This window comes from Lethenteron reissneri, chromosome 23 (genome assembly GCF_015708825.2).
Source record: "Lethenteron reissneri isolate LAM-NWPU_2019-01 chromosome 23, ASM1570882v1, whole genome shotgun sequence".
Lineage (NCBI taxonomy): Eukaryota > Metazoa > Chordata > Hyperoartia > Petromyzontiformes > Petromyzontidae > Lethenteron > Lethenteron reissneri.
In genome coordinates, this window is record NC_083801.1 from 19286538 (window position 1) to 19314200 (window position 27663).

General features: G+C 42.8%; 2 protein-coding genes across 2 annotated transcripts; one reads left to right on the plus strand and one right to left on the minus strand.

Moving 5' to 3' along the window:
• Positions 1 to 376: 376 nt before the first annotated feature.
• On the minus strand, positions 377 to 12478 carry LOC133346160 (SH3 domain-binding protein 4-like). The gene is given in 6 exon segments (XM_061557614.1): positions 377 to 2366; positions 2781 to 2969; positions 3880 to 3944; positions 3947 to 6217; positions 6891 to 7034; positions 12385 to 12478. Coding segments are annotated over 5 exon segments (2868 nt in total). The 5' UTR covers positions 7009 to 7034; positions 12385 to 12478; the 3' UTR covers positions 377 to 2141.
• A 4562-nt stretch (positions 12479 to 17040) lies between these two features.
• On the plus strand, positions 17041 to 27159 carry TMEM101 (transmembrane protein 101). The gene is made up of 4 exons (XM_061557615.1): positions 17041 to 17224; positions 18715 to 18895; positions 20055 to 20201; positions 24627 to 27159. Exons 1-4 carry the CDS (start codon positions 17094 to 17096, stop codon positions 24933 to 24935), a joined length of 768 nt encoding a protein of 255 aa, XP_061413599.1. The 5' UTR covers positions 17041 to 17093; the 3' UTR covers positions 24936 to 27159.
• Positions 27160 to 27663: the final 504 nt, after the last annotated feature.

Below are 27663 nucleotides of genomic sequence, written 5' to 3' on the forward strand. Positions count from 1 at the left end.
CTCATTAAAAAAAATACTTGTCGGTGCTTTGAAAATCTATTAAATATAGCACAGGTTGTTTGGCTCTCAAGATTGTGGACTGAAGCTGAAATGACGGATAAAGTACTACATGAGTTAAACACCTAATTCACGCACAAGATAGAACCTCGCGTACAAGGCAAACATTAAATTACGATGGGGACCTTTTTTGCCAGTATCAAAGTGATGAAATAACAATAGGCTTTACCCTTTCTGGCAATTACTATAAATTCACCTCAAAAACCAAACAACTAAAAGCACTATAACTAAAAATACTAATTTGTCATAGTATAGGACCAAGTCAATTAGCATTTAGCAAAGATAAATAGTTGCAAAACAATGAATATTACTCGTCATCTCACTGTTAATAGTGCCTTTATTGAAAATGAGTTGAGACAAATCTTGATTACCGAGTTTAGACAGAATTGTATTACATAAAGCACAGTACTGTATATTAAAATCCCCAGCAGAAGCTGGTTCAAGCTGTTCCACGAGAAAATGCACGTGATAAAAAAACACCAACACGTTCACCACAATTGGCACTTATCTTTCACAAGAGGCAATGCTTAGGTTAAAACTCGAGCAATAGGTGTAGCAATGTGACAATGGATAAAATCCACACCTTAGCAAACAATTAGACTATACTTTTGATGTGTAACATACATAATTAAAACATTTACTAGCAGTGTTTATACTACATAGGACGCATGATGCTAATTCTACAGATTTCTGATGTTAACATGCAATCGTCTATAGCTCTATGTTCAAGGGTTATATCTGACCTATTTTATAAATGAGCATACAACTTGGTCAAATATATGAGCCAGCTGTCGCTCCAACGATCCATACAATATGTTGTACACTGTAAGCTTGTACAACATACCCCATATTTCAAAGGAATGTACAATTACAGCAGGCTAAATATATAGTTTTTTCTGTCGCTTCTATTATCACTTTCAAGGCCACTGTTATGTACAAATATTTATTTTAAAATACTAAAAAATATATATACAAACTGGCAAGAATAAAAATCTATTTCAAGAATAAAAAAAAAAACTAAAATGAATAAATAACTGTTTCTATTCAAATGCAGTCATGTCTAGCTCTGGGTAAAATTGCAGAATTTGTAACTGGTAAATTTGGTTTTAGAAGACAAGGGAAAATAGCTTCTTTATCAGGTTTGTTTATGTTTTTTAGATCCACATTTTCTTACCTACATTGCATTACATCCACATTTAACACTGTAACAATATAGCAGCACTGCACAAAAAAGAGCCTGTCCATACAACCGGATAACCTTACACATTATTATCAGCCTGATATAGCTGGCACTGAGAGTTGTGCAAATCAATTTAACACATTAGCACAAAACTAGTTAAATCTTAGCAAATAGTCAATTCAGTTGTGCTTCGGCAAAGAGGGAGTTCCTTTTGACAAATGCGGGACAATGCAATTATGCATTGCAATGACCGCTTGATTCCTCTCCAGGTGTTATATTACCTTAATGTGACACCTGTGAAGAGTTGTTTTCTAAACATGAGTAATTGATACATATTTACACTTTTGATCACAATGCATGTTAATATGTCAATGTTAAAAATCGATAAATGTTACAATTAAGTGACAATCGTTACAAGAAAAAACCTTGCTACAAGTAGTCACATACAGTAGTTATAAATAAAAGAACATTAAATTGTGTCAACCATTCAACACATTTGATATTTTTAAAACAATATTGCCAAAGTCCATACAAAAGCAAAAGTAAAAAACAAATGATGAATAGAAAAATAGCACTAAGATATGCAATATTGAAACTATTACAGCTACTACGTGTAAGCCTTTGTACTTGTATGGGTATATTTAAGTAAAAATATATAGTCTTAGAGATTCTCACTGATTTTTGCAAACTAATTAATCTGGACTGCAACAGTACAAAAACCCAACATGTTTTTTGGTCCTGGCTAACCAGCCTCAAAGTCACCACACGTTAACACAGCACAACCACTCCACATTCGTCTGTTCTTATGGAATAAAATAAAAAATAAATAAAACCCTCACTTTTCACCACCGCGACCCTTAAAAAGCAGGCCAAATTGCGTGACGCTGGCTCACGCACTGACGCATCAGGTCGTGCTGTCCTCCAAACTCGGGGAGCTGAAGGCGGCCCCGCGAAGGATGTCCATGGTGTGTATGAGGAGGAGGGTGCCGGTGAGGTGGCGCCACTGCTTGGTGATGGGGTTCCTCATCTTCTCCAGTGCGGCATGCAGCTCCTGCACCACGTCCCTGTAGCTGTCGCCCAGCCTCGCGCTCCACGTCAGCAGGAACGCGTACGCTGGCTTCCACATGGTCTAATCACCGAGACAGATGCACGAGATTAACACACACACACACACTGGTTAGCGCCAATATAAATGCTAGAATACACGTCTATCAAAAATTAAAGAGGTTCCTGGAGAGCGGAACAAGTACAGTGTCTTATGAATTCACCAGAGATTGTCAGCTTGCCACATTACTCACATATTCAGATGTGTTATTTTGTACATTTCAAGGTAGAGCTGTTAACACTATAAGAGAAAATAGGCGTGTAGTGATTTTGTGCATCATATTGCAGTAATACATGGAGAATTCATTTCTTTAAACCTACTTTTTGTGTTTAGTTTGTTGTCCTTCCCCTGCACCTCCTATCAGCACGGTTGACTTCGTACGGTGCGAAAGAAGTTCAACATACATACGATTAATGTGCCGTGGGCAAGCACACTTGCCTCATCGTCAATATCTCCATTCTTGTCACGGTGAGGGACCTCAAAGGCATCCATCTGCTGCCGCGTCGCCTTGGAGAGCTTTTCAGCGAGCTCCCTCCAACGGGTCCCGGCCTCGACCGCTGTGGTGAGCAGCACAAAGTCCTGCAGGAGGCGTGCCACTAGACCCTGGCAGTCGATCTTCAGCAGGGCCTGATATGTCAACACATGCACACAAAACATTGAGTTAGCAGAGGATGGCGTTTGCGCTAATTCTCCCAGTCATGCGAAACATTCATCTCGTTAAAGATCATTACCGATTTTAAATCACTCCAGCATGGATGTCATGGAGATTACAGTAAAAATTTGGAAAATGTTCTTTGGCAAGGCATTCCACATGATTTAGCCTTTAATATGGAAGGTACCCGGAGTGTTTTGGCAGTAAGCGTTATTAATGTTTTAACTTTAATTGCAATTTTTTGAAGCATTAACATTTGTAAACCCACATATTATTAATTTAAAGTTGTAGTATGACATTGTATGTAGTCTTACTATTTACTACTGTTTTAAAGTGAATAACGTACCTATCATTTACATTACAGGTTTAACCTAAGGAAAACTTTAGTTCATTTTGTTAACAATATACATAAACCACTGATGGTGCTCATAGAAAAAATATTGAATCTTTCTACTAGAAAAACTGACTTTGCAAAGAAGTGATTAATATTAATGTATACACGTTTCATTGGTTCAGGAGCACGTTCAACTATTTCAATAAGTAGATGGTAATAGTGTGTGGTTACACAGGTTGAATTATGTTCCTCAACTTAATAACAATGCAGCATGTCACAATGCACAAAAGGAAAATAATCCCATCATTCTAGATGACATATAATAGGGAACGTGAAAGAGAAACAACACATTTTCTCTGAATGAACACAGCAAAACATTATTTTGACCAAAAAGGGCTATAAGTAAAAAAGGGAAGTCATAAAGCTGGCACAAGACCTGGAACAAGTGGAGAGATCTGATTCAGCCCCAATGTCTCTTAGGGAAGAGAGGTGGGAACTAAATACAATTATTGCAAACATTCCGAAACATTTAGCCGGGAGATTTAACTTACCGTGAATAGCTCCTTCTGGAAAGACTTCTTTTTCTTGGACTGTAAGGTGCAGTTACAGTCCTCTTGAGTTTCTCGAGCACACACGCCACCTTCTCCGCTTCATTATCCACTTCCACCCGACAGAACTCGCTCAGTGGTACACCAGCATATCCCAAGGAATCTGCGAATGTTCTCCAGCTCCCAATGTTCTCCATTAGCTGGGTACGCACCGAGGAGTACACGTAGGTCAGGAATTTGCACGGCTGAAGCATCTGTTCGAGCAGCACTGCTGTGGTAAGCTTCGGCCCAGGTGCGAGCCCAGAGCGGTCTTTGTCAAGCTGTAGCACGTTCCGGCAGTGGACGAGACCCAGCTTGCCATCGTAGAAACCCACAAACCAGTCTTTGTTGCGAATCTGCCCACGCACGCGCACCCTTTCCTCACTCAGCAACACCATCATGTCCCCCTTCTTGTACTCGAGCAGATACGGATGTTTTTGCTGCCGGGTCACGGTCTTGGTGGCTATGGCGTACTTTAGGTTTGGCACTAGTCTATCCTGGAATGTTGGGTATTTGGCGGTGATGGCAGTCGGGGACAGCACGATTTTTCCCACTTCTTTCTTCTTCAGGAACCTCCTCTGGCCCGTTTTTATTGCCGGTTTTGGTGCCACTTGAGGTGTTTGTATGCAAAACTGAGACAAGAGTGTATCTTTGTCATCCTTAAATTGGACACATAGGGTGAACTCTTGCATGTCTTCCTCATTTATAACATTGACAGAGAATGGAATACGGCTCACCATACCCAGCTTCATCTGGAAGCCTCGAACCAAACTGTTCTGGCCAGATCGCTTGACTTCAAAGTTGGCATCATTTGAGAAGAGGCAAAAGCTTACATCTTGAGGTTTCTCTACGGGAAATTTATACTTGCCCCAGAGCTGCAACGCCAACGGAAGGCCAGTGATTTTCCCTTTGGTGATTTCATTCAGCGTGAGAGATTTTGGTGCACTATTGTGACCAAACATGGCCACAACAGTAGTGAATGAAGGGTGAATGTGCCGTGGGCCATACACACCAACAGTAAGATGTTTGGTTATACAGTCCCAAATTGTGGATGGATGTTTCAGACTTGAGGCTTGAGCTACAGCCACAACATAGGTGCATGGTCCCAGGTCTTCCAACTGGACTTGAATGGTGTTGCCATACGTGTAAGTAGTTGGGATATTTATGTAAGAGCTATCTTTGAGTGAACTCCTCATGCAAACTATTTTGGCAGCTTTGTCTTTTATTTCTGTATCGACACTCATCTCTAGCGTAAAGAATTTATGCACGTCCAGATTATTGAGGCGTATTTCGATGAGCGGACTGACCGTGGTACATCTGTCACTATTCAGCTCCAAGGGTGGCTCAAGCAATGCTTTCACAGAGACCTCTTGGTCTTCTCCAGCATCTACGTGGCCTTCGGGGATGTGAATAACAATGTCTGTGTCTGGCAATTGAACGACTCCCCCAGAGCTGTCCAGCCTACAAATCATGTGTGTCTCTACGGGCTGTGTCTGTCCCCACCCGGGACTTTGCTCGAGGGCACCCAAATCATGGCACGAACGTGCCAGCTTCCGTCGGTTTAACCAAGCGGTTCTGAATGCATCTCTGTCATTTTTAAAGCTCTCAATGTCCATCGATTTAAAAGTAGACGTGAAATTCATCTGGCTAGTTTTACTTGGTTGTGCCTGCTCCTGCAACACTGACAGTTCAGACATACTGTAGCAACGATTTTTGCTGCTTGTGAATGGGTTGCCTCGAGTAACTGGACGCTCAAAGAAGTCCAGATCTAAGTCTGTTGCAGATTTATTGGTGTGTTTTATACTGCTGCTGGGTTTTAGAGCATCGAACATAAACCATTCAGTTGACGATATTGGTTTTTGCACTTCATCAGCGCCAGTAGACATCAGAGATATATCGTTAAGGAAGGGATTAGAAGCAGATAGGTTTGGCCGAAAAGGATTGCCATTAACAGCGACCAAATTAGTCTGCTTGCCAATGATTTCTGGCCAACCGCTGAGCAAATCCATTTCCTGCTTGTAGCCATTACTCTCAGGAATGTGATCCACCATGCCACTATCACTGTAGGTGCTGGTCAACGAGCCAACAGGTCGCACATAGGAGGCTGGTATGTAACCCATCTCCTTGTTGTTGTGAGCGTACCACCATTCAGACCGAGAGTTGTCCATCACGTAGAGTCTTTCGCCTTTGGAGAACTTCAATGTGGTGAAGCTATTGGGACAGTAGTCCTTGATGGCCACGACCTCGTGGGCGTTTTCCATCGTAAGGGAGCCCTTGTCAAGCAAGCCATTTGGAGAAGGCACTACAAAGAGAGATTACAAAACAATTCACTTGCAGATAGTTACCAACGTGAAATTAATTCAGCACAGCAAATGGCAACTGCGGTATTGTTATTTTATAACAGTGCTAGTACACAATTAAAAGCTAGATCTAAACTGTAGCCAATGTTATTAGAAATATAATACGAGATGACAAAGTGTGCTATGAACCAATTTTAGCACGCATATGTACCAATGTAAACAACTTTGATACACATGGGATTCTACGTTTTACTTATTTTAAAGTGAACAATTTTAACAAAAAAACACAAATGGCGAATTATCTAACGTAGGATGATGTGTATACTGATGTATACTGTGTACACTCGAATATTTACAATATGAAAAATATGATGCAAAGATCAGTTTTCATGATATACTCAATCAAATAAATAACATGAAAATCAAATGATAACACCGTACTGCTTTGCGGTGAGAAAATACATTCAGCTTTCTTAAGAATGTTATTATACACATAAAAGTGAACTTTCAATGAAGCCACTTTCCTCTATTCTCAAACACATTTTTTGGCTCTGAGCAGCGGTTGTGCTTATTATCACATTTGACACCTTGGCACAAGAGAAGTGAAGAATTCATGAGCGCACGACAGCACAGCTAAAATGGAATGTGAAAAGGGTGTGTAAAAATTTTACCCACCATCTAAATCATGGAAATTTGGCTCCGATGGTTGATCTTCCAGGTCAATTAGAGTCCCCTCTGACTTGCACCTGGGCAAGCCTCCACCAGTTGCAGCACGGATTCTGTTGGCTGCCATTATGTCAGCACCAGGATCTCATGTCACTGTGGGAGAAAAGTCCGCAAATGTAATCCAGTCCTCGACACTCAAGAGAAACCTAATGTGGCATTTTGCATTAAATTAGTGTTCACTTATCTATCTTCATGTGATCTTGGTTTTTATCTAGTATGTATGCGCAATTAAATTTGCATCAAAGGAATTATAAAACATCAAGGTGGAATCGGCCCCCTCCACTGCAATGCATTTAGAAGCTGCAATAAAACTGCAAGGGATGATTGACCTGAGGCCTTCTTTGATTTTACCCTCGATCAATGATTTCGGTGAGTCTGCTTTACCTTAAAGATGTACATAGGTCGGCATCAAAATCACAGGTCCTTCTGATCAGAATGAGTAATTAATTAACTCCGCATGACAAAGAATACTCAAGTGTTGTGACTCAGACTGCAGATAGTTACTGTATTCTGGTAGGTGGTGTTTTACATGTAAATGAGAACAACAAAAGCATTGCATTTTGATTTAGGGTCTTTCTGCATTTCGTTTTGGAATTAAAAGTAAAAATTTACCGTAGCTTTCTTTATAGAAGCATGGGTGTTTTGATTGAATAAAATACACATTTTCCTTTGCACAAAATATAATAACTCTATAGGGCGCACATCGTTAAATAATAACATAAATACAATACATAAAAACTAGAAATTTATTTAAAAACACGAGCCTGTTGCCCATCCGAGGACGGGTGTATTGCAGTAAATTTGAAACTTGCAAGCGAAAAGCAGACCGCGACGTGATATTCATTGCATCAATTCGTGTGCAATTTGTAAGGCCGCGGTGACACAGACATATTTCATCATGACGTCCTTGTTACTTCTATGTCTCAATAGCGTTAAGGAGATAGCGTGACGTGAGGGTTCTGCCTTTGTAGTGTGGGTTGTAAGTTGACGCCGAGGAGGGGGGAGGAGGCGCCTCGCCCCCCCCCCCCCATGTGGAGTGACGTCACCCGCTAATTATTATTAATGATGGGGGGTGTCCATTTGGAGGACGTCACCTCTTCATAAATATTAATGAGGGGGGCTATTCGATATGGAGTGTAATCACGCACGGGACACACAGACATTCTTGGCTCATTATAGTAGTAAATTGGAAAAGGTTTGATATATGGTCTTGTTGTATAATCCACCAAGAGTATTCAGTAAATCATGGGCTTCATAAAATAGTTTAGAATGCTCAAAAGCTTACTTCTTTGCACGAAAAAGACAGCATGAGTGTGGAAAGAAGAGCAGTGGAAAGACACGTCATCACCTTTGCTGATAAACAGTAGATATTCACTTGTCCCGGTTTACTCAACAATTCCTTTAGGGCACTTGCCATAACAGCCCATCAAAACACCTCAGCCATAAAACTAAACTGTTTCAATCCAAAAGGCCGACTTACGTGCCAAGTATTTCAAGTACAAGCATTATCTGCTTCAAAATGAGCAGCGCATGTACTGCACCATAGTGACTTATCTGAGAAATGTAGTCAACATTCTCTCGCAAATATGAGTACGTGGCAGAACAGCCACAATACATCGTACTGTATAGTACTCTATGGTATCGGATGTGTGTGCAATATGTAGGTGCCAGGTTTAATTATTGAGCCAGATTAAGCTTCTGTGGATTGGTTTTTTTTAATCTACACGTGTCTCCATTCACCAGCACTTAGATATTGTTCTACAACTACAGTATGTACCAATACTGATACGTGAACACATCCCTTGTTGCATTAACCTTTGAAAAATCACTGCTATATTAAGGCCTTCACTAAACCATACAGATAATGGGAGTTGTTTGACCATACTTTACCCCACTGGTTTGTGCGGGTTGGGCACCAAACTCGGTTCAGACATCATTCGCCAACTGATGTTTGTCTTTGCCGGGCCAGGAACCGAACTCAGGTATCCAGGTGTATGGGGCAGTACAGTACAGTACTTACTGAACTTCTACAGAGATTGTTTTCCATCGTAGGTACATTGGTAACGAATGGCTCAAGGCCACCAAAGCAGATAAGCACGTGAAATAGATTTTTTTAAAGTGTATGTATACAAGCACAGGTACACACAGAACAAGGCTGGAGCGATGACACAGTGGGGTCAACACTATGAATCCGACCATTTGCGTTGAATTCCCGGCCATGACTAACTGTTTTTGAACCGGGCCTGGATCCCCACTTCACCAGCCCGTACTGACTAGCGTGGTGAAGTATGGTCAAACAATCCCCCTGACCAACACGGCTTTGGAAGGCCTTCATCCAGCAGTGAATTGACAAATAGCTGTGAATGATACTGTAATTATGATTACACGCAGTATATGCTTACATACTTGGGTCTGTACAACATCAGACCACCAAAGCAAGCGTGCCTCTGCAAAAATGTATCCAGCCTGATTGCTAAAGAAGTCCAAGAATGTCAACACCGTTTCACAAATTGCATATTAAAACAGATGCTGTCAGATGTAGGTCTGAAAAGTTAATAGACTGACGGTATTAAAAATAATGTTATGTGAAGATACCGAACGGATTCAAAGGAGCAAAGGGCCACACGAACTCTAAACATTAAATGCCACCAAGCGCAACGGTGTCTCATTATGCATAAGTTAGAGGTCACACGCGGGCACGAGATCCGGACAGGTCCAGGTCCAACACAGCGGGGATAAAGACAAACATCCCCTCTGTTCAGCCGTACAAACCCCAAGGGGGTTACTGTTGGCGAGCACCTATTGAAGTCCCGTGGATAAACACCCCCCAATAGATGCATACATACTGTTGAGGGGGGTGCATGTTGTTAGCACTTAGACCGCAACAGTGCACGAGCGGGTGGTTGTGGCCAGAAACGCCCAGTCCCGGCATTTACACACCGCTTCAGATACAGCACTCATTTAAGGCCGAGTAAACCTAAGGGTGGCGAACAGGACTGGTTCAGGATAATCGTCACTTGTGTCCGCGATGGTCGCATATAGAACTCGGGTCGCCGGGATTGTTAGGGTATTGTTGCGCTAAGAACTACGCTACTACACAAAGGAGTTGCTTCCATGAAACAACTAAAAACGCCACCCCAGTCCTTGACTGGAATGGTGCCACGAAGTGAGCTCAATCAATGTTCGGCAACACAGGCGCGGGCTAAAATCATTCAAATTATAATTTACTGGAGACGTTTACTCCGGATACACATGACCAATTACTTCGAAGCGTGCAATTTTGATAGCAATTACAAACGTAATTGAATTGCCTATTTTAATAACAGGTACTTCGTTTGGATCGTGACCACATTTCTGGAAAACGCACATGTTTCTTGGCGGCTGGTTGGACAAATGCATTTTGTTGTACGTCCTTTCGCACCGTACGTAGCCAACCGTGCTAATCGGAGTTAAAGACTCTAAACAAAAGCGAAGTGAGCTACATCTGGACCACCAGCCTCAAACAGCCCCAATAACCGCTAATCTGATCAACAACAGGTCACAGGGACAACAGCAGGGAACCATAATTGCTCACTCCCTAACAATAGTCCCACGCATTTGTGTAAGCCAACAACACTATAATGCTGGATGCGGAAAAGGCTGAAGCTGGTCTCGTCGCTGGGATTAGTCGGCATATACATCGTCGTGAAATGTTAAAACTGCAGTATTTCTATTGCTACCAGGTCAGGCCCACTGATCTGTGTAGCTCTTTTTCAGAAGCGACCTCTCAACGAATGATAGCCCGACGAAGCTGCCTATTTTGTAGATATTTATAGCAGCCAAACACTCTCAACGCGTGTTTATCTAAATGTGAAGGGAAAACCAGGAGAACAATCCACGCGACCACGGGGAGAGACACGCAAACTCCAAATATACAGCGGCAGGCGTCAGGGTCGGGATCGAACTCACGACCTCCTGTACACCAGGCGAGGTGGTGAACATCTCCTAGCCACCGTGCTGATGATGAGGGAGATACGCAAACTCCAAATATACAGCAGGCGTCAGGGTCGGGATCGAACCAACGACCTCCTGCATACCACGCGAGGTAGTTAACATCTCCTAGCCACCGTGATGATGATGATGAGACACCGCAAACTCCAAATATACAGCGGCAGGCGTCAGGGTCGGGATCGAACCCACGACCCCCTGTCACCAGGCGAGGTAGTTAACATCTCCTAGCCACCGTGATGATGATGAGAGAGACACGTAAACTCCAAATACACAGCATGCACCAAGGTCGGGATCGAACCCCACGACCTCCTGCATACCAGGCGAGGTAGTTAACATCTCCTAGCCACCGTGATGATGATGAGACACCGCAAACTCAAAATATACAGCAGGCGTCAGGGTCTGGATCGAACCCACGACCTCCTGCATACCAGGCGAGGTAGTTAACATCTCCTAGCCACCGTGATGATGATGAGAGAGACACGTAAACTCCAAATATACAGCAGGCACCAAGGTCGGGATCGAACCCCACGACCTCCTGTGTACCAGGCGAGGTAGTTAACATCTCCTAGCCACCGTGATGATGATGAGAGAGACACGTAAACTCAAAATATACAGCAGGCACCTTGGTCGGGATCGAACCCCACGACGTCTTGCATACCAGGCCAGGTAGTTAACATTTCCTAGCCACCGTGATGATGACGAGAGAGACACGTAAACTCCAAATACACAGCATGCACCAGGGTCGGGATCATACCCCACGACCTCCTACATACCAGGCGAGGTAGTTAACATCTCCTAGCCACCATGATGATGATGAGAGACACGTAAACTCAAAATACACAGCATGCACCAGGGTCGGGATCGTACCCCACGACCTCCTGCATACCAGGCGAGGTAGTTAACATCTCCTAGCCACCGTGATGATGATGAGACACCGCAAACTCCAAATATACAGCGGCAGGCGTCAGGGTCGGGATCGAACCCACGACCTCCTGCACACCAGGCGAGGTAGTTAACATCTCCTAGCCACCGTGATGATGAGAGAGAGACGCAAACTCCAAATATACAGCAGGCGTCAGGGTCTAGATCGAACCCACGACCTCCTGCACACCAGGCGAGGTAGTTAACATCTCCGAGCCACCGTGGCACCCTTGCTGCCAATGACCCCAAACAACAAGTGGGTGACCCCCCTCCACATCTCCCTGGTGTGGCACCGTTAAAGCCATAAAGAAATCACCTCAAACCACACAATGATCATTCGCGTCGTCGTGCCAAATATTAACGCAACATATAAGCAGACAATAGGCCACCCTCGCATATCTTCATGCCCTTCCACGTGTAAACAAATATTCACATTACTAAACAACATGCTCGATGCCTACGAGCCCGCCCGCCCTGAGCGCCCCTCACAAGCCCCAAGACAATCACGGCGCTCACCAAAACAGCCACTCACTGGTTGTTGTCCACGGTGATGATGCCCCTGGGATTACAGTGCGCACCTAATGAGAAGTGGAGAAATGCTGATGATGCTGCTGCTGATGATGGTGTTGGTGATGGTTAGTGGCGAGGCACGCACGCACCTGAGCCGGCCACCCACGGACACACGCGGCTCCACGCTCACTCCGGCAGGGCTTCAACGCAACACACGCGGTGTTTGGTGGGGTGGGTGGATGGGCGGAGAAGACTCCTCGAGATGATGTCCGTGTTCAAACAAAAAACAACACACAAATCGGTGATGGATCACTGCTGCGTAAGAGAAGCGTGCGAGAGAGACGCGAGAGCGAATGCGGGAGACGGAGCGACTCCACCGACACCACCACGAACAGCAGCAACAGGCGGCTCGCTCCGCGCGTGACGTCACGCGCGTCTGACCACGCCCCTCCCCCTCCCCTCCCCCACCCCACCTTCACGCGCCCCCGCCCCTCCCCTCCCAGACACCTTCACCCCCCCCTCCCTCACTCCCCCTCCGCTCCCCACCAACTCTCGGTAACCCCGCCCACCGCGCCGTTCGGGATTGGCTGTTTGACTCGCAGCCACACAGGGCCACGCCTACTTTCCTATGCTGACTCCGCCCACACACCAACCCAAGCCAACTACCCCCACCCACTTAATTGAGCCAACGCTCCTCAACTTGAAGCCCTCTAAACTCCGATTTAAAGCTTTCGTGACTGCAGGGATTCATCTTCTTGGTTCTTTCGGTAAAGTCACGTAGAAGGGAAGTAATAAAATAATAAAAATAAAACATAATAAAATAAAGAATTAAAGAATTATTTAATAAAGAATTAAAGAATTATTTTATTATGTTTTATTTTTATTATTTTATTACTTCCCTTCTACGTGACTTTACCGAAAGAACCAAGAAGATGAATCCCTCTAAACTCATTATTTGGTGGTAACTGCGTTTGGCGGTGTCGCACAAATAACACAAACTACAACACGTTCGATAATTGTTTTTTTACCCTTCTATCTGCCAACAAAACTGACACCTTTTTTACACAGGAGCCATGTTTACATAGACCACAATACCTGCAGTCATAATGCAAACAAAAAACTCTAATAATAACTCTGATAATGTATGCACTGTCCTTGAAGTTGATTGGTCCACACCCGAGACAGCTTTCCTTAGAGCCTAGTCTCACATGGGTTGGACCAGATGACGCCAAAAGGCGCACTATGCAAACATGACTCCTTGTAAAAAAAAGGTGTCAGTTTTGTTGCCAGATAGAAGGATAAAAAAACTATTATCATATTTTTTACTGGCAAATGAGGTTCCAATGGTACAACACGTTCGTCAATAACACTGGCTTTAAAATGTCATTTTATAGACGACGTTCCGGGTAATGGGCCTTCTTAATAGCAGAATTGCCCTTATTTGGCTGCTATACATTTCCACATGAAAAGCCGCTTCAATAAGATTTCATTTGTGGTCAGGTCGCTTCTGGAAAAGAGATATATAGCTCAGTGGGCCTTACCTGGTAAAATAAATGGTTTCGTTTAATCCATTTCCTTGGTCATTGTAATGAACCTAACGATTAATCTGTTACAAAACAAATCCCTCATTTGTAAGATATTTAGAATTACATTAACATTTGCTCGCTACATCCTGAATACTCGACACAATATACGCGTCGTATGTTTAATTTGTTTGCGAAAAGGATGCATTTTTTGTTGCACATATCTAACCTTCCTGTCGATTGTCCGAATAACTTTAATCGGAGTAGACGGAATGTATTCGCAAAGAAACGTGACTTGGAAACCCAGTAACATATGCTTGTGAAACGGTGTCTTTGTGATTTACTTTCTTGTTAACCCCCCCCCCCCTTCACGATTCAGTTGAATTGTGAGTTCAGGTTCACCATTCCTTTCAAAATAATATTTTTGGTCTTCGTGCATGTCGAATCTACAAGATTCCCATACACCAATCACATACTTTATACTACATATAACACATACTACACATTCGTCAATGAAACTGCCTTAAAATAAAAAATATATCTACAGTGATAAGCGACGTTTTGGACAATAGCCCTTCTTCTTAGCATATGCTATGAACGAATGTTTAGGGTTGTTTTACTGTAGTACTAAATGTTTTTTTTTTATCGACATGCCTAGAAGCTACACCGACACTCACATAATTCTGACCCATAATATACACCCTTTTACTCATCCTGTCCTTTGCCCTTCTACTCATTCACTCACCCTGTCCTCTGTCTACCTAATATGTGATCATTTCAACTCTCTCGGATCATCCACGTATGCGATATGCTTATCCGCCTTCCACTCATCGCTTCTTCTGCTACCCCACCACTCACCCTGTGGCTCACTCATCTGCATGATGCCCCCCCCCCCACTCTAGAAACCCAGCCAAGGTCCTCTATGGACAACTAAAAAAACCTGGAGTGGAATAGCAGTGAGGGAAACGGGGGTTCTAAGAGGGCTTGCATCGGGTCACCTTTAAATTTACTTTAGTACAGTCGTGTTTGTGTCCTTGTTGAAACGGAAAGAATATACTGGAGTAAAATTACATCGCGTAAGAAAGTGCGTGATGTTTTTTATGTATGCCAAACACATCAAACGTTTGATAAGCAAAATGTTACGTAAATAGATGCGTCAATGAGCTTCAAACGTTGTGCTCACTACAGTATATAGATATTCAATGTCTTGCTGGGGGCATTATGTATATAATCTCACCTTGTATTGCTTTATACATCTTGTATAAGGCGACCTCTGCCAGTTTGCCTTTAGGGCATGACTGCCAAATCCTGTAACTTAAATCATGAGGGTCTTGTTTAAACATGTAGCATTCTTTTCAAATCACAAGTGATACTTTACCAGAAAGTGTTGAACGTTGACTGAGCATCTTGCCGCCTTGTGTTGTACATTATGGTAACCTTTTGAATGGTTTGGATTAATCAGGTTACAGACATACTTGGAATGTTAATAAGCGTCACCTTGCACTGATTTACAAGACAAATTTGTATGTACGTACTACAGAACTGTCTAAACTAACTAACTTTCACCTCTCTAACTAGCTTTCACCTAACTATATGTTACTTTATAAAATTGGCCTTTAGCTACATAATCTTAGCAAATAATATCAGACATAGGGCAGTGGGGTTGTACAATGTTGGGTTGTGGCATTGTGATTAAAAGGTTGGTCTTATGAGGACAGACCGAGTGTTATGAGAAGTTATTTTACGTTTTAAAGGCTTGGGGAGACCTCTCAAGATTTTAAGGTGGGTAATGCGTCATTTTGACCAGTGCATGGCGTGAGATTTAGTGTCGCCAGCGGTCAGATAAAAGAGAGAGGTGCTTATACTGGTAGGAACTTCCTGGTTACATCAGCCCACAGGGGATTATTGTGTCCGTCCGTCCGTCGTGAATCCAAAAATGGGAGGGGTGGGGCTGGGTGGAGAGGGGAGGGTGGGGAGGGGCTGGGTGGGGAGGGGAGGGTGGGGAAGGGCTGGGTGGGGAGGGGCTGGGTGGGGAGGATGGGGCTGGGTGGGGGGGTAGGAGGGGTGGGGCTGGGTGGGGAGGGGAGGGTGGGAATGGGCTGAGTGGGGAGGGTGGAGAGGGGCTGGGTGAGGAGGGGAGGGTGGGGAGGGGCTGGGTGGGGAGGATGGGGCTGGGTGGGGGGGTAGGAGGGGTGGGGCTGGGTGGGGAGGGGCTGGTCACCCCGTGGTGCCCTTATAAAACTCAACGTTTAACCTGCTCACGCCGGCTTGTGCCCGCCCTCACAGCCGGACATATTTGCGGAATACACCACGCCGCCGTTGACCCTGGCCATTGACCGAGCAACCCAACATTGCCACCAGCTCCCTCCGCAGGAGGATTGTGTTTACTGGCTGTAAGTGTGAGCAGCCTTGGAGGGAATTTAGGTGGTAGCTGGGGAGAAATTTTAATCATTTGTTTTATTCTATTATAGTTCAACCAGCCTTGAAGTCACTTGATGTCTATTGACAAACATTTTGTGTTCGCAGTAGTAGGCAGTCAAAAGTCAAAGTTATTACCTGCTCAAATGATCTCATCTCCCGTTCATAGCCCTGAGCAAGTGGTGAAACAATCACATGTATGATACGGGAGTCTGTCCACAGGGCAAACCACTGTTGACTTTCTCTACCAAGTGGTACTCAATCATTATTGTGTCGGAGAGTGGGATGATGGGCTGATAACCCCCGTCCAGCATTTCAACTCGCAACCTCGTTTCGAATTTGAGCCGCTTTACTCTACCGCTGAGCCACCACATGGCCGATTGATATCTGAGCGTAAGCACATACAAAACAACCTTAATATATAAAAAAAATACATAAAGTTCGCGACGTTTCGGACATTGTCCTTTCAAAACAGACGGGACATTGCGGTTTTTTTTAATTTGTGCTCGTACTATTTTTTTTAATATATTTACTATTATATATTTATATAAATAAATGGTATCTCTCCTTGTTTTACACACATGACATTGCACGCCTCCCGAGCAAGAATGTGGAGGAGGATGTTGGAGGAGGACACGTGGTGGGGCGGGGCTGTAGGCAGGGGGGGGGGGGTGCGTCACGTGCTTCGCTTCCGTTGCCATGACCACTCGAGGACGCCCGCGCGCGCGCGCGATGACGTCACGGATCCACGTCACCGGTTTTCGAGGCGGCAGTGACAGCAGCAGCAGCGATGGCGGCGCTAACGCGGCTTCGCGTGAACGCGGCCCTCATGCGCTTCGGCGCCATCGTTCTCACGCGCTTCCCCTTCTGGAACTGCTTCAGCATGCTCATGCTGTTCGCCGAGCGCGCCGACAGCAAGAGGTATATATACGCGGGCGGTGCTCCCGAGACGAGAGCCCCCACCCCTACCCAAAACCCCGTGAACGCCGCGCGCCGCCCCATGTTGAATAGCGTCATTTGCTCGATACAGCCGTCGTGGCCGTGACGGGTCCACCTGAAGACGGAAGCTTGTGTTGCCTCCGAAACGTCGTGATTTTTTATTTTATTTTACTTTCATCAATTTTTATGTTTTACCTACACGTGACTTTACCGGAAAAAAACCTAGGAATATGAATCCTTGCAGTCACGAAAGCTTCAAATCTAGAAGCTACGTGACTTTACCGAAAAAACCTAGGAATATGAATCCTTGCAGTCACGAAAGCTTCAAATCTAGAAGCGTTAATAAGCCCACGAGGCGCTTTTGCAAAGTGTACCCAATGGCGCTTCGAGTGCCCACGTCCGATTGGACCGCGTGCGCGTCCTTAGACACGCCCCCTCTCCCCGCCGCTCGCTATCTCGGCTCGTGATTGGTTGGTTGGTGGGGTGGTTGCACGTGGCTATCAGAGGGGTTTTTTTTTAAACCTCTGGATATCGAGACCCCCTTTTCGTTGATCAGCCGGGAGTCAATCCTCTTTTGTTACCCGAGCGATGGCGACGAAGACGATTGTATCGCCCGTTGCCAGCTTGTGTCAGCATCACCCGGCTTCGTGGTTAATCTCCACAGCAAAGGCCTTCATAAGTCTTAGCCAAATCTTAACGCTCTTGAGATGTATAACCGGCTGATTAATCGCCCCGTCTCTTCTTCTCTAGAAGGTCCATTCAATTTGCCTGTCACTCCGCATGAGCATTGGTCATCAGCCCTTATAACCACGCGTAAATTTGGTATGCAGGGTTATTGCATTCCTTAAAGGTTATTGGACAGATTTTTGGCAAAGCAATCGGTCATATGTTACGAATCTCGAGGACTTTAATTGAGATCTGTAAGGTGTCCTGTGTTGTCTGGAGACATTTTGCAGAATTAGCAGACTTGCATAGGAGGCATACATAATCTACGAATGTTGACGTAGGCATACTACACCACTTGTTTATGGTTATCAATTATAGTGGCTGATTTTTAGGACATTGTGTTAGTACACAAGGAGCCAAGTACAGTAGTCATTTGTCACCAATGACAATTACTTTTAGGAGGGTTTTCAAAACCTTTTGTTTGATATTAAAATTGTACTTTTAAACTTTGAAAGCATTTGCAGAAGTAGGCTATTGCGTGCTGGTGACATTACCCAAAATTTTTTGTTTGAAGAGTGTACAAGCAATACTCTTCATTGTAGTGTAAAATGTATTTCAATGGGAATTTCTTTAAGTAAATTAATTAGGTTAACCGCCTTAACCCAATTGGTAGCCAAACTAAGTATGGCTATGGTTAGGGTTAGCAACTGTTCTGTCCCATTACAACTGCAGTAATCTTCCACTTGGTGTACAATAAAGCGATTTGACCACGTGAAATAACAATGGTGTTCTGTTTTCTTTATCAGGAAGCCAGATCTGACAGTGCCATTGCTCTATGTGGACCTGGGAGTGGCTGTGCTGTGTGCCAGCTTCATGTCATTTGGAGTGAAGCGGCGATGGTTTGCATTGGGGGCTGCGCTGCAGATCGCCTTCAGTGCCTATGCAGCCCACATTAGTGGGCAGGTTCTCTATGGAGAGTGGCTCAAGGTGGGGAAATATGTTAGCATATCACACTCGCCACACATACAGTTGTATATACAAATCACTGTTTCACATTTAAGCATACTGCGCATATGCTATGTACACAACAGTATAGAACTCTTACTTTTCCAAAATGAACTATGTGAGGACCCATTTCACTTTTCTAGATTCGGTTAGAGTTCATTGTAGTGGTGACTGGGTTAGGTTGTTATTTGTTAAAATAATGTATTTTATCATAAAACATTTTAAACATGTAAAACATAAGCCAGCACACTGGCACTCAACTAAATTTATCCTCGTCTTGCTTATGTCAAGATTTTAAAAGTCGACTTTACCACGGTTTTTTTTTGCTGGTAAGAATCCACAGCATTGCCATCTAGTTCCGCGTCTATTCAAACTGTCAAGCATTCCAACTCTCACCGGCAACTGTGATCACGACTAATGTGTTCTGAACTAGATGTGGAGCACCTGTTTATTAATTGGGATTTCCATACAGTGGCTTAAGCCTTGCATCCACGTATGCATTGTGAAATACATTCTCACAATGGGCTCTCACCTAGTTCTGCAAAAAGGAAGTGATTACTGTACTGTATCCCTATAACTATTAAAATCCTTATTTGAATGGATGTGCACTTAATATTGTTGAGGTACCAAACTTGCTTTATGCCATAACCACGCAGATTCGAAGATGAAATTGAAATTTTCAATGGGCAGTCAAGCTTGGAGGAAATTGCTCTGTAAATAATTTTACCCAGATATTTATTTATATTCACAAAATTAATTGCTTATTTTTTGCCTCAATTGGTTGTCAATGGATTTAAATTGATTTAAAGCTCGTGCACAGCCAACACTGTTGATTGGAATGGTGCAAACTTGATTACAATAACTCGTAACTTTTCTCCTAGTCAGCCTCGTGCAGCTTTTCATTAAATTGATGGTGTGTACCAATATAATCCGTGTATAAATATCCATATTTATTATTGCAACATATGTTCATTGCAGTACATATTACCGAGAGAGCCTCGTTCTACATATTTTTTTAAATGTAAACTTGAATTTTAGAAAGTGTATACATTGTGAGTGACTCTTGCATCAGAATAAACACGGCGTGCGTTGAACTTGATGTTTTTAAACGGAAAGGTTGTGTTTGCCTTGTGGATTACAGGTAAGGATGTACTCTCGGACAGTGGCGTCAGTGGGAGGTTTCCTGGTGCTGGCCAGCGGTGCTGGGGAGCCTTACCGCCAAAAGGCCCGAGCCAGGTCTCTTCAGACAATAGGCCAAGTCTTCCTTGGCATCTACCTCATCTGCCAGGTGGGAATCTTGCACATGCGAACATTGACACGACTTGTACCTCAGAAGTACCCGTTCAAAGTTTACACCAATGCTACCAGCTGTGGAGATTTCTTTAAAAAGGTCTGTCCTCTGGGAAAACGTATTTAATGATCACATGCAATTTATCGACCAACCATCAGTTTTAAATATGATTTCATTTAAAGTTGCCACCAGTACTATAATATGTACAGTTCGTCTAATGTCTTATGTAATTTCCAGCTATGTGGTTCATGTTGGCAGACTAGAAACCGATGTAGCTTGTTGTGAAATTGCTCCAAGCTAATGAGTTGCCATGCTCGTGGGAAGACAACCAGTTTGTCAGGTCTGTCATAAGCTTCCTTTTTTTATTTTTGTGATAGCTGATGATAGTGTTTATATGTGCTGGTGCCATTTACTGAACCATTAAACTTAACTTTTTATATCAAACATGATTGCCAAATTACCGTATATATCGATGTACCTACCTTTTGTCAATCTTCTGCTGGGTGAGGGCTTCCCCATGCCATGCAGGTCATTCGATGATATTTCAACCATGCTGGTCAGTATGGGTTGAAGAAGGGGGGAATATAGATGGAGCATAATACAGTATGAAAATGTATTTTTGCTGCAATGGTCAACAAATCGGACAAAAAATTTCTTTAAATGTCAAATGTGCATACTGTGGTGCAGGTGTGCGCGTGTAACCTGATACACTAAACAGCCCTTGAGTCATCATGACATGCTCAGTCATACCTGTGGCTTCGAAACCGCTGTTACTTCCCTTTGCACAGTTGGATACAGTTCAGTACGATGCATTGCAACTCTAAATATTAGCTTGTATAAGCGGTACATATATTAATCTTGCTAATATGAAATTTGGTATGTAGACTTTCACGACCAATATCCATAATGCAGGTTTTTTTTGGGTTAGATCGCGTAAAATATCTAAATGTGTCATTAAACCCGCCACCACCCGACACAGCCAATTAGTAAGGTTTGTCACTTAAACAGAAAATGCAAATTCGTTACTAGTACAGCACACCGGTGTATTGGAGAGCCAATCCACAACATTTATAATCTGAGTACGACGTTTCGCCAATAATTGCAACTAGCTTCAACAGGCGACAGCCAGAATTTGCGCGAATCTAACCCCAAAAAAATCTGTATTATGGATAAAATTTGGCTTTACCAGATGCTCCCAACCAGAGGTTTCTGGATCCCAAGATGGCTGCAATCTTAATTGAGTGGTCTGTAAAGTAAAATTGTTAGCAGGGGTTTGCAGAGGGCCAAGGTGACTGCATTCGGAGCAAGGAATGTAATTTCTGTGTTGGATGTGACTAGTACATTGTTTATCACTGCACTGGATCCACAAGGTTTGCATTGTGAGCTGTGGTTGCCAACTGCTGTTGTGCCATGCCGTGCATTCGTGTAGCATTCACCTCTAATTAATGTTAGATGCGTCAACGAATATGTCACCTTATTTGCAGTACAACCACCGAATAAATAAGTATATTGAACATACAAACATTTTTTCACAGCATGAAGATAAATTAATGGAAATCTACTTATATATATGACAGTTACCTTTGACACTTGCGTTGAGGTTTTATTGAATAAATATAAATAGAGATCTAGCTTTAATCAGGGTGTTAGAGAAGTTACACATTTAAGGTGTCTTTACAGTTTCTACTTGTACATTTGAAAATATTTGACTCTACATTGTGTTATATTGTGTAATGTTTTAAATTAATTAAAAATTGTGTTCTTTTGAAAGTCATATATTCTTTGAAAGTGCATGATTGCACCAAGAAAATATATATAAAACGCTGTTTTCATCTGACTGCAGGGAAGCCATTTCAATGTTCAAACTCTGAAATATATGGCTGGGTTCATTAATTGTTCACAGAATGCCTGAAAGGTAAAGTCTATATAAAGGAGCTTTTGACAGTTAACAGCTAAATTATTCATGGAATTGTACTCTCAGATAATTTCTCTTGTCATGATATATTCTGCATACTCTTGTTGAGTGGAACATTTTCCTCTTTTTCTATAATTAAATGCTCAATCTAAATTGAAATCTGACTGATGGATATTTTTTTCAGAAAAATGGTATTGTTAGACAACCCATTTTTATCATTGCTAAAAAATGGTATGATACCTTAGCCTTGCCCAATTGTCTTGAATTATATTGCTGTCATGAATTAAATTACATTTTTATATAAAGTTACAAATCAAAAATTGTCCTACTTCTATATTGAAAATAAGTTCACGTTTACTTGGCTTCTGCTGAACTCTTTTATCCATGGAAACAATTTGAAATCTGCTTGGGGTAGCTCATAGGTATTAAGTGTATTGTGCATGAGGGGTGTAATGTTGCATCCATTCATAGTGTAATAATTTTGGAGCTCAAGCCACACGCAATTGAATCGTGTGTGCACAAATCATTTGGTCTGCCAGTGGGGTTAAACATATATTTATGCTCAAATTGGACAGGATAGGCAGTAACAAACAGAGAACCTGTATTGAATGTATAAGCCAGTTGTCTGGAGTTTTATGGTAACTTACGAAGGTCTATCATATATGTTGACTGACCAGTGCAAATCTGTCCACAAAATACAGGGCAGGTGCAGAGCTCTGAACGTGTACCCTGGTTACCAGGCAATGCATTGTAGATGAACGTGCATTATTACGAGTAAGCAGGAATGGCACGGTTAAAACTGATGCACTTGTTGTTGTTAGTGGCCCCAAACTGCAATAAACACTTGTTCTTTTGTATCGACACTCTTGTATAGGAACACGTTTCTTGTTAAATATCGCTACGTGTGATCTTTACATGATACATTCATTCCTATTTAAATACACTTGCATAAATTTGCTTGGGGCTCAAGGAAATACTGTAGGAATCAGGGTGTGTGCCAACAAGAGTTTTAATGGATGAAGCTGCTTTACAGTTCAAGATCAGGTTACACAAAGGGGCGTTTCAGCTCTTCGAGATTGCGCTGAGCCAGCTGGACTCCTGCTGACAGTGGCAGGTGTATTTTGCAATCGTTTTCCAGTCGTGTGTTACAGTGGCAAGGTGATGCAGTAAATTAATGGGCAACACTGTGCTCAGACTGTTTATTTGCAGCCTCACAGTCAGATATCATTTGTGCAAACGCCCCTAATTATTTTACATTTTTCAACAAACCCAACAAACTTACTGACCACAATGGCAAACAATTTCGTATCAGTTTGTGTTAAAATATGTACACATATAGCCATGTTGACAGGTACATTTTACTTATGTAACTTTAGTGCAGTGTGGGAGTTGCCCTGTCGCAAATGTTTAGTATTTTATTCATCGTGTTATTTCATTGGAGCACTTGCCAACTATTCCCGCATAGTATTTTTTATCTGAAGTCTGTAATCAGATATGTTGAGTTTTGGTGAAAAAAAACACCGTTGATTGCATATCTGCCTCGTTTCTTTCCACTATAATATGGTTGAGTGCCTCTCAATGCTGTCGCATTCGTGTTAACTATTCTCATTCTCGTCTCAAACGTTATTTCTTAACCTGGCCAATTTATTCCTCTTCTTGTGAAATTATTATCTTCGCACTTGTAGCAGCCACCATTGCCAGTGACCTCACTCAAGTGTACTGCTGGTGGTTGTCACTTGTTCACGAGTTACGATGGTCCGACTTATGATATTTCGACGATCTTACGATGGCGATAGCAATACGACAAAATTGTAAAATATTTTAAATTTCGCGCAACAGGTAAATGCAGCAGCGTACGAGGTACGATACTGTACGTTAGGACGCTGCCAGGATGTACGCATCTCCCGCCTTGTGTGATGCAGATAGGATTGTTTCCTGAAAAAAACTTTCTATTAAATTGCAGTAAATATCGGTAGGCTAAGAATTTTCCTTGTTTTTTAACTTTACATTGTACTGTGCAATACAGTATTGTAATTAATAAATACGTACAGTATATAGTTTATACAGTACGGTACTGTAAATTGCTCTGTTTTGCTATATTATCACCATTCTTTAAGACTCCTGGGTAGGCTAGGCCATCTTCGACTTACGATATTTTTGACTTACGATGGGGTCGTCGTAACGCATCTTCATCGTAAATAGAGGACTACCTGTATTTCCCACGTTTAATTTTGCACGTGCTTAGATGTGTGTTTTAACTAATCTAGTAGTTGCTGTTAAACATTAAATAATTATTGACGTTATTCTTCATTTATAAATACATCATAAGCCGTGCGAATGCAACTGGTCCATAAGTGCACATAACTGTGAATTTAGCTGTTAAAATCGTTTTTGTTTCCCCAACGCATTAGTTACAGTCCAAAATCCACAGTTAATCATTGGCATTATTTGTCTTCTGCTCTATCACTCTCACCCTGCTCACGTGAAATCCGCGTGCTCTCACTCAGGCCTACTCGCTGCAGTACAGCAAGGAGGACCAGGGAGCTTACCTCGCACACATCGCTGGTGGTGAGCTGGTGCTGCAGGCATTCTTTCTCCTCTACGGTGTCCTGGCGCTGGCCTTCTTGTCTGGGAAATACGTGCGCCGTGCTGCCCAGCTACTGGCCATCCTACTTCCCATTCTCACACTGCTCACCGACGGGAACCTGTCCTACTGGCACAGTCTGCGCAAAGTGGAATTCTGGCTGCAGATGCGTCTTGTCGGCCAAAATGTAGCCATCCTAGGTGCCATGTTGCTGCTGGCCACGGATGGATAGGAGACTCCAATCACTCCAGCTGCCTCACTCATGTGCCGTCGTGTAATGACAAATATATAATTTAGTTTTCTTGCTGCACATTTACGCTCGTGGCATTAAGTGTGCTGAAAATACAATAAAAGAGACAATCATTGCAAGCCAAAATGTGTTCATGTTACTGTGTTCAACATTTTTTGTAAAAGGGAGTGTTTTGACCGTTTTGTACACATATGGCCTTTTGTCAATCCACTTCTGTTTGAGTGCTTCCCACCCACACCGTATGGGTCATGGGAGGTTATTTGGCCATGCTTCACCACGCTGGTCAATGTGGGTTGGCAAAGGGCGAGAAGCATAGATGAGGGCGCATACAACTACAGTACAACAATGCATTTTTGGTGCATTCCCCTCCACTGCCCAGAATGTAGTCCCATAATTGACAAGTGGTAGTGGTTGTACAAGCCCAAGCATAAAACTTGCCATCCAAACATAAAACATATATATAGTACACTAATATTGTGGGTAATAGGCTATCAGAGCAGCCCTGAATAAGGTGGCACTTTTGTTTGGATGTAATAGTTGGAATTGATGTTGAGCTTATTGGCCTATACATCTGCCTTCGTGTTCTCATTAACAATTGTGTATATATTTATTTAATTAAAAGTTTTGCTTCACCTGGCAAAAAATGCATGTTCTGGAGCACAGTAATTTCAGAGTTAACCTGCCAGTTTGAATTGTGTTTGGGATTTTTTTTGTTTACTCGTGTTTACAGATATGAAATCCTGGCAATGTTTTTGTTGCAAATTCATATTGAAATGTTTGTTACCCTTTAAGCCATGCTTGTAAATAGGGTTGATAACAAATTTGTATTGGAGATTTTTTTTTCTAAATTCACATTACACAATATGTCTAAATAGAATTATTGCATGCCTGCTATTTTTAATTAAGCTTAGCAGGAAACAATTGATTGTACAAGCACAACAAAAAAGGCTGTTATACATATGCAGTGGGGTGCATGGCAATCCTTGAGAAATGTGTTAATTAAAAATAATTGGTTGTTTAAACTAATTAATACTGCAGAAACCTTCACATTGTGTGTACAAATGAATACAGATCGAAAACGATTACATTTAAGCATGCTGTAGTTAATTGTGTTGAATGAAGTTTGCTTCTTGGAAAGCTTCACATTGTTTCGTCTCCTACTGCCACATATCATTTACACTGTCCCCTACATGTCGAACTGGCAAAGGATTTCCCAGCAACACTTGTGTGAACAACATCACGGTAAAGCGGTAAACTGGCATCATACGCACAGTTCCAGCTATCAGCATTACTCGAGTTACCACCCCTGTATCATGCTATCGTAGTGAGGCTATTTTATGGCCTTGTCTTCCCTTCATTAATGTTCATGCACTGGCATCACATTATTATCTATCCTGGTTGTCAGGCCTGTCCAATCATGAGGTTTTAGTTAAACTGTTTCAAACATGTATCTTGCCATTAATCGTATCACTGTGCTACTGTGGTATTACCTGATTTGACTATAAATGGTATTTGCACACACACACATGCAAGAGATCTAGAACAAAACACTGGAAATTCCTAATTGTGACATGGCCTCTTGGGTTGATGTGGCTATTTTAATTTAATGCAATATGGAATAAAATTGGTTCACATGCTTTACAAAGGTGTAGAATAATGTAGCTTACGTTTTTGTTTCGCATCCTGTTATGGATAAATCCATTATGCGATTCAGATTATGGGAATGCAATGAACATTCTTACCATGTCTTGGCTCCTGCTGTCAGCTATGATGTAGTTTTAAGTGCTACGTAACTTGTTGCATTTAAATGTTTCCTTCACCATTTTTACAGTATGCTCATGACATTTCTACTCGTACATTAAAATTGCCTGTGTTAATATTATTAAGGAAGCGGGTGATGTACATTTGCTCGAAATTGTTGCGCATGAAATATTTAGTGAATAAAGTTTGTCATTTTTAAGAAATGTGAGCTTTATATTTTATCATCTTCCATCATCCATTGTCTATTCACTGCTTAGTGAAGGCCTGCCCATGCTGTCAACATCCCTGGCGGTTTTCTGATGCCACAATCCATCTCCTGCCCATGGATTGATCCCATTGCTCCATCTCTACAGTTGTCATACTATCGAGCATGTTCTCTGTTGACTGCCATTATACTGGTAGGAACCTCCTGGTTACACCAGCCCACAGGGGATTATTGTGTCCGTCGTGCAGGGAGGGGCTGGGTGGGGAGGGAGGGGCTGGGTGGGGAGGGGCTGGGTGGAGAGGGTGGGGCTGGGTGGGAGGGGTGGGGAGGGGCTGGTCACCCCGTGGTGCCCTTATAAAACTAAACGTTTAACCTACTCACGCCGGCTTGTGCCCGCCCTCACAGTCGGGCATATTTGCGGAATACACCACGCCGCCGTTGACCCTGGACATTGACCGAGCAACCCAACGTTTCTACCAGCTCCCACTCTCCTTAGACCAGGGGTCGGCAACCTACGGCTCCGGAGCCGCATGCGGCTCTTTACGGGCTGCTTCTTGACGATATGTACGTATGTACATAGATGCATTGCGGCTCTTGAAATACTGAATTTTGTACCGAATTGGAAAGAAATGGCTCTTCTTGTTATTTTGGTTGCCGACCCCTTCCTTAGACTGTCTCTAATTTGCATACCCTGATCTGGGTGCTACTCTCTCTCTGTTCTCATTTTAAACACGATCTACGTTC